Source organism: Alligator sinensis, unplaced genomic scaffold (assembly GCF_000455745.1).
Source record: "Alligator sinensis unplaced genomic scaffold, ASM45574v1 scaffold410_1, whole genome shotgun sequence".
Taxonomy (NCBI): domain Eukaryota; kingdom Metazoa; phylum Chordata; order Crocodylia; family Alligatoridae; genus Alligator; species Alligator sinensis.
The window spans coordinates 1,036,297-1,044,442 of record NW_005841972.1 but is presented as its reverse complement, the minus strand read 5'-3'; the positions used below and the strand labels follow the sequence as shown (position 1 = coordinate 1,044,442).

Sequence of the window (8,146 nt, the reverse complement as noted above, 5' to 3'; positions counted from 1 at the left end):
TTTCCCTGACATGCCCACATTGGTAATGTACACAGACAGCAGTATGTGTTCAGTTATGAGCTTGATTTACAGTGCACCAGGAGTAGCACAGAACAGAGAATGAGATGTGACTGACTTGAGTTCAAAGCCCCCTTTCCACCCCTCATATTTTGGGTGGAGAAAAGGCCATTTCCTCTTTGTGTAGCAACTCCTTCCCTTGTGCATGTGACCATTAGGCAGGGTGAGGATCTGGGGTCTTCTTACTGGTGTGCAGCCAGAAGTATCAGTTGAATAGTCTTATGGTTTGAGTCATGCTCTGAGCACGGACAGGTTGGGAGGTGGGGACTTGGTTATTCCTCTGCATAGCTTTGTATGACCTATAACAGTCTATCCTGTTGCTTTGACTTTGGCAGGTATGCAGATTGAGCGAAAAAGCAGAGGAAGATTTCAGAAGTGTGGTGTGACTTAATAGCAGGGTACCTCATGTTTACTTGCAGGTGTTTAACTCATTGGGTTTTTTTTTTCACTTGAAAGGGGTATAATTTTTTCTGTGTGGGTGTGTTAATTGGATTCCACTGAAATCCATTTGCAACCTTACCTCACTTTTGATGTGTTTATTTTTCCTGAACCTCCTTTATCTGAACAGACAAGTTCATTAACTGGGATCTCTTCTTTCTCAGAATACTTTCCTTTAGAGGAGAAAAATTAAGACAAAGGGCAGGAAAACTAAAAACATATTAGATTGGGAAATTTTTAGTTTGTTCTAATCTTTGTCTACCTGAGGCAAGAATGGAAAGGGCAGAGTTATGTCAAGAATTGCAATCAAGTTGTGTGTATGTGGTAAGTCTACTAGATTTTGAATGGATACATCTATACAGATGCCATCTGTGACATATAGGGCATGGTGTAGGAGAGGTACAGAGCCACGCAACTGGCCCATTAGGCCAGGGCTACAATCTGGGTGGTCACTGTAATAAGGCCAGGGCAGCCTCCTGCATGCTGTATATCAACTGACATCAAGGTGTGGTGGGTGGAAGCTGGGCAGACTGTCGATTGAGTAGGGTATTTAAAACAATTTTGGGGAGCTACTCTGTGACAGTTGGCAAAATAGTGACTTGTCCACAGAAACAGCTGAACTATAGAAAGAGGAGGCAAATCTCAGTTATATGATCATCCTCCCCTAACTCTAAAATTGACCTATAAAGCCCTCCAGTGCCATGATGCCATATGGGTCTAAGAAAGACTTATCTGCTTTAATGCTGCCATTGGGAATATTTAGATTTCAGTAAGAAGAGACAACCTCCTCAGTAGGTCATGACTCCTTAGGTGGGTGCAGGGAAGGACCCAGAGAGTTCTAATGAACGGATCTGTGTCATCCTGGCAAGAAGTGGCCAGTGGTGTCCCTCAAGGGGCAGTGCTGGGTCCAGTGCTTTTCAACATCTATGTCAATGATTTGGATGTGGGGGTAAAGAGCTCACTGGCCAAGTGGGTGGATGACACCAAATTATGGGGGAGTGTGGTCATGCTTGAATATAGGCTGCAGATACAGGCGGACCTAGACAGGTTGACAAGTTGGGCGGATTGGAACCAGATGAAGTTCAGTATTGAGAAGTGTAAAGTTCTCTGTTTGGGGATACGCTCAGGGGCACCAAACTGATTAGCACCACAACTGAAAGGGACCTAGGGGTAATAATAGACCATAGTATGAGCCATCAGTACGATGCTGTAGCCAGCAGGGCAAACCATACTTTGGCATGCATCAACTGACACATCTCAAGCAAAGCCAAGGAAGTGATTCTTTCACTTTACTCAGCATTGGTGAGACCACAGCTGGAGTACTGCATGCAGTTCTGGCCACCGCACTTCAACGAGGATGTGGAAAAGCTTGAGAGTCTAGAAAAGAGCCACCATATGATCAGAGACTTGCAAGGAAACGCTGAGGGACTTGGGACTCTTCAGCCTAAAAAAGAGAAGGCTGAGAGGGGACATGGTAGCAGCTTACTGCTATATCAGGTGAATACATCAAGGGCTTGGCAAGCAATTGTTCACCAAGGCATCCTTGGGGAAAATCAGGAGTAATGGTACAAACTCCTGGAAGATTGTTTCAGGCTTAACATTACGAAAAACTTCTTCGCAGTCAGGGTGTCCAGACTGTGGAATAAGCTCCCTCCAGAGGTGGTGCAATCATCTACCCTGGAAATCTTCAAGAGGTGACTGGATGGTCACCTAGCTGGGATCACCTGACCTGTTGTCTTTCCTGCCTAGTATGGGGGGACTGGACTCAATGATCTTGCAAGGTCCTTTCCAGTTCCTACAATATATGAATCTATGAAAAAACCAGCAGCAATTTCTTCCTGTATTGATGCTGCACAGACCACATGGGAGGTGAATAGCTGTCTTGATTTGGAGCTGTTGGCGCAGAGAAAGTTGTAGCTTTTATTGGGGTGAGGTCAAGGCGCTGTGATAGCCCTGTTTCACCTATCTCTTCAACCTACTCCAGATAGGGCAGATGTCAGTATGGGGAGGGGCTGGGCAAAGCAGAGTTCTTAGAATCAGGAATACAGTCCTTGTGGAACTGTTGCAGCAGATAGCATTTAAAAAAATGAAAGAATCCTCATAAATTGAGGTTTAAACTACAAAGGGGTCCTTTAGCCCTCTGTCAACTCAGGTTGGGTGGCCAGAAAAGGCAACTCCTCCCACTGATATTTTGAATGCCAGTTGTAGGTGTGTGATTCAGGGGTTTTGTTTCTTGCGCTCATCCCCATAATAATTCAGAGCCTCTCCTGAGGTAATGCATTTCTTCCTGCTTGCTGGTATTTTAATGGTATCAGTGTTTACTGTCAGTTCAGAGGCAGTACTTTGGCAGGGGCTTCTCAGATCAGTGGGATTATGGAGACAAGCAACTTTTAAAGCATGTCAGATGTAACCTTTAATGCTTTGCCGTTTTGTCGCTAGAAGAAAAAATATTGGAACTACTTTTCCAATGGGCTCAAATTGTGGCACTTCTGTCCATATTGATTGTATTATTACATTCTTTAAAATATGAAGACCATGAGAATCTTCCTCATCTACTTCTTACTCTAAAAGAAGGAAAACTTCCGCGGACATTATGTCATATGATGCAAATTTATATGGGACAGTACCAGGTTTCAGGTTTCGTGTCACTGGGATGACTTCCAGAATGGGATGGAGCCCAGCCCTGGAACCTTGCTGTATGTTGTGATGAGGGTACACAGCTGCTGATGGGGAAAATAATGTAAAATAATATACATCCAAATATAAGCAGGTTTTCATGGGTCCAGGGAAGTGAACAGTGGGCTTCCATCCATCCACCAGGATGGTAGGGAGCATACCCAGCTTCTCCTTGGTGTTTTTGCACTTCATGTTTCAAGAGATAGTCAGTATAGCTGTATTACTGCTATAGCTGAAAGAATACTCAACTGACCCTGAGATGTTTAGCTGTTATTGGGATTTAAAAAAAATAAATAAATGTGCTTGGGAGCAAAAGCATCTGGCATACATAGGAAACCATCCTCATCAGGGCAGAGTGGGCAAAGGATGCGGCTTCCTGCCACATCCTAGGGACCCCAGGAAAGTTGGAGGTAAAAAGCAGCCATATGGCTCTCATGCTGTTGGCATCATAGCTTCCTAGGAGCTCTGTAGCTATTTGTCACTGTGTTAACTCCCAGTGGATACTTACAATAGGCAAGAGTAGGGTTCCCATGCCTTCTTCCCCCACAGACCTATGGGAGCTAATCCCTATGGTGTGCAACTCCGTGGGTTTCAGGGTGGTATTGCCCTCCTGTTTCCTACTTAATGTGAGCTCCTGTTCTCAGCTAGTGGAGAGAGTAATCGAAACACTAGTAATTTGTCTATAAATGTTTGTGTTACTCAAAATGCCAAAGACGAGGATTTCTTAGGGCGATCTCTTTTATTGGACCAACTGTGTAGTTGGGATGGAGTTAGGCAAGCTTTCACATGCAAGACATTCTTTGTCATAGTTGGTCCAATAAAAGAAATCACTCTAAGAAATCCTTCTCTTGTATAATTCCTGGACCATCACTGCTACAACATCACTGTTCCATCTAAATAGCTAAGGTATATGGATTAACTCAAGTAATAACCATAGTAAATAGAGGGGAATGTACAGAAGTGGCATAATTGTTGGAATTCCACACCTTTTAGTAGAAATTGTTTTATCAGCATTGAATGATACACTTCTATTCCTTAAGGATTTATCTAAGTGCATATGAGGGGACATTTAAAAAAGGAATTTCAGTTGTCAAGGTCCTGGATGAAAGTCTTGTAAGGCAGAAAAAGAGCACTAGGCTTCTGTCCTAGTGTCCCACCCATCCTCACTACAAAAATTGGTGCTGCAATAGTGGATTGCTGATGACTATCAGAAAAAGCTGTGCTGACATTCTCCAGATGACTGGAAAGCATGAAAGATCACACAGGTTCAAGACAACAGGCATGATCACACAGGTTCAAAACAGGCATATATCCCAAAATACAGCAAATTATATCCTGTGTCAAATCCACTCACTTTGCAGAGTCACGAATTTTAAAGGGTGCTTTGGAATGGAACTTGCATCAAGAATTAGGTATGGTAGTATTGATATGTTATTTTGTTTTTTAGGGGGAAAAAGGGACCTTGTACATTCTGACTTTGCCGATCTGTCAGAAAACAGTACTGAGGAGAAACCTTGCATGGCTCAATGGTTTGAGACTGGAGCAGAAGAGGGAGGGAAGATTCTTGTGGAGTCTGCATTACTGAGCATGCAGATGTTTGAGATAAAGAATTCCGTGGGTGGTCAGCAGCACAAGGGGTGCTTGTGTTTAAGAATCAAACACAAGATCGACATGCCAAGTGCTCTGCTTGCCTACTCGGAGCCACAGAAAGGACCTCCCTTACCATCCAAATGGAAAATATTAGAGTAGCACTTCTGTTCCCAGTTTGGATGGAGTTTTCTGGGGAAAACTTCCATATTAAGGGCTCTGGCCTCTGTTTTTTTGGTTTCTCAAGAATTGGGAAGCAATTGAGCTGCAAGAGCTCAGGAAAATGTGTTACATACAAAAGCTGCAAGTGGGAAATTCTGAGAACAGCCTAAAAAAAAAGGATCTCGTTTCCTTTAGGATCAGTGAAGTATTTTCTTCAGGGATCAAGTCTGATAGTGCTTTTGTACTGTCCAACTGTAAGGGGGTTTGTTTGCTGGGGAGATGGTCTTGAAGCTAGTTACGCTGGGTTTAAAGCCCAAACCTGCTGGTGGTGCAGGGTAAGGCAGCCACAACTGACACCAGGATCTTGCCATGTGTGTGTTCCTTTATCTTGATCCAAAGGCTTGTAGCTCACTGTTTCTTGTGCAGGTTTCTACAGAATGCAAAGTTGCCTACCCTGATCACAAAAGGAGTAATCATTATTTAAGAGAGACTCTAATCAAAGCGATTAGATACATCTCTTTGTGGGTGCTTTGTCATGCACAGCAGTTTCATAGGATTTATGGCCAGAAGGAACTCTCATGAACTTTGAATCTGGTGCCCTAGACAAGGTGGTTGCAGTCCTTCTGCCGTTCTTGAGTCTCATCTCTTTTCCACTACAACAAGATCCTTCTTGAACTGGAAACACCAGAGCTAAACTGTGTTTCAGTGGCAGTAGTGATTATATCAAAGCCAAGCAGATGTAAAATCACCCTCGCACTTTAGCATGGCATTCATCCTTTATGTACCACAGGGTTGCATTAGCATGTTTTACCATGGTCTCTTGTGGAGAGCTCATGTTAAGTTGATTATCCACCATAACCCCAAGTCCTCTTCAGAATTACTGCTTTCCAGGATAGAGTTTCTCAGCCTTATCCTTTGTTCCCAGATAGATGATGGCTATAAAAACACATTGCTTTGCACCCAACTTGCCGAGCGCTACAAGACGGTCAGTATTTCTGACCTCTACCCTCCATTGCTTGCCACTCCCTAATCTATGTATCGTCTGCAGAATTTATGAGTAAAGAAGCACTTTTTCCAGCTGAGCTTGATTGCTAAACTTACCCATGTAGAATTAGTTAACGTTCACATTCCCTCTGCACATGTGTAGGCCCACAGGCTCAATGACTTTGTGCCCTGTGAAAGACACGAGAGCCAGCCTACCAGATTCTGAATTGGCATGAATCAATGTGGAGAATACCTGCAACTCTTACTGCTAAAGTAAGTCATCAGGCTGAGCTGTGTCTCCTGTCCTCTGAAGGTCACCTTCCTAGTAACCATAGCAGGTGGGACATGGGCAATCTTTCTAGATGGGGGGAGAGATGGAAGTAGATGCTGAGTAAACCTTTTCTGAAGTAGAGAATGTGAGGAAATTGCTTCTGCCACATAGAGTCAGTAACTGTTCTGCTCTCATATGGGTCAGGACCACTGCATAAATGATGATAATGGCATCATCTGGTGTAAGTAATGTTCACAGGATATATCAAATATTGTGCCAGTGTCTGCCCCAAAGTTACATTAGAAAAGGAGTCTCAGCTCCCATGGACTCCATGAGGGCTAAGGATCAACTGCCTGCCAGGTTTGGGAATGCTGGCCATTCACCACTAAGTCTGGAGCAGTCCCAGGTGTTTTCTGCCTTGAGAGGACAAAAGAGAGATTTCAGTGGAGCTTGTATTTCTGGGCATGCTGACACTGGGGGAAAAAAGGCAGCATAAAAGGTGTTTGTTAGGGGGCTGTAGATTTGCCTGGTTTCTGTGCTTTCCAGGGCTGACCCACAATTATTTTGGGCCCCCTGGCATGAAGAAGCCAACATTGGCGGTGGAGGGCGGGGTGGGGGATGGTGGCAAGTGGCTGGAAGTGAAGCCGGCGAGGGGGTGGGGGTGGCGAGGGGGTGGGGGTGGCAAGCGGCTGGAGGCTGGGGGCTTCTTGGCTGCAGTGCCTCCTGCAGCCGCAGGTTTTACAGGATAGGACGGGACGGCCCTGGTGCCGCCTTTTCTCAAGGTTCGGGTTGGAGCTTGAGCTGTAGAATTGTGGGGCCTTAGTACTATCACCAGCCCTGCAATAAAGGCCTCTTTTGGGGCAGACTGCAGCTGCTTCCACCAATTCCCACAAGGCTTCTCCTTTTAGGCCATTGATCAGATTTACAGTGTACTCTCTTTAGTTGGCTGTGTCCTTGTTCCTTACCCTCCTTCCACATTAGGCAGATATTTGGGGCCCATCTGCCTTTGGTGCAAGAGGATAAATTTGGGTGTGGAGAACTGCTCCAGCTCTCCAGGACTGAACTGTGCTTGTGTTTGTTCCTACAGGCTAAAACACAATCCACTTGCTCTTGAAGCATTTCTTTTGGTGGGGGAGGGTTGGGTCAATGCAGGGACACAGAGTGCTCAGTGGATGTTGTTCTGAATGCAGTGATGCTGAAAAGGGGGTAAGGAGAAACTGGGCTGGAATTAGCACTAATGGTTACAAAGGAAACCAAGTCATGCTTTCTGATTAAGAGCAAGGAAAGGAATTTGCTACCCTTCTCTTTTCCTTGTTTACTGTCGGTATCTGCAATTGCCACAGAATTATCATGAGATCACTATAACCTTCCACTTCTCATGACTTCTCCCAAGAGGAGCACATGTTGATGCCAGTTGTGTTGTTCTGCAGGTGAAGGAGCTGCAGTTCTGCTCCGTTCCTTGGAACCACTGGATGGCCTGGATGTGATGCAGCAGCTGCGAAGTTCTCAGAAGAAAGGGCAGCCCAAACCCCTAAAGGACTGGCAGCTGTGTAACGGGCCCTCCAAGCTCTGCCAAGCATTTGATATTAACAAAGACTTTGACCAAAGAGACCTAGCTCAGAACCCTGCGATATGGCTGGAGCCTGGTCCAGAAGTGCTAGGAGAGCAGGCTGTGGTGACTACAGCCAGGATTGGCATTGGCTGTAGTGGAGAGTGGGCACAGAAACCTTTGAGGTTTTATATACGAGGAAACAGGTGTGTGAGCATTGTGGACAAAAGGGTAGAGAGGGAGACTGAGTGCTCGTATGATTTACCTGTTGCACAGGGGTAAGGTGGCAGCCTGGTGCACAACTGGATTTTTCCTTTAGTTAACACTCAGCCCAAGCTATGGCTTGACAGGAACAATGAGGGAAAGGGGACTGATTGATTGATTCAGGAGATTTTTTTTACAATAAATATTTTGCTAATGTA

General features: G+C 45.0%; 1 protein-coding gene across 4 annotated transcripts in view; it reads left to right on the top strand.

Annotated features, from left to right (window-relative positions):
• The window catches only part of MPG (N-methylpurine DNA glycosylase), a 63,425-nt gene extending 55,279 nt beyond the window's left edge, over positions 1–8,146 (top strand). For all 4 annotated transcript variants that reach the window (XM_014518634.2, XM_025200618.1, XM_025200616.1 and 1 more), the window contains one exon: positions 7,606–8,146. In XM_014518634.2, the coding sequence (XP_014374120.1) occupies positions 7,606–8,006 (401 nt within the window). In that variant the 3' untranslated portion in view covers positions 8,007–8,146. The remainder of the gene's footprint in view (positions 1–7,605) is intronic.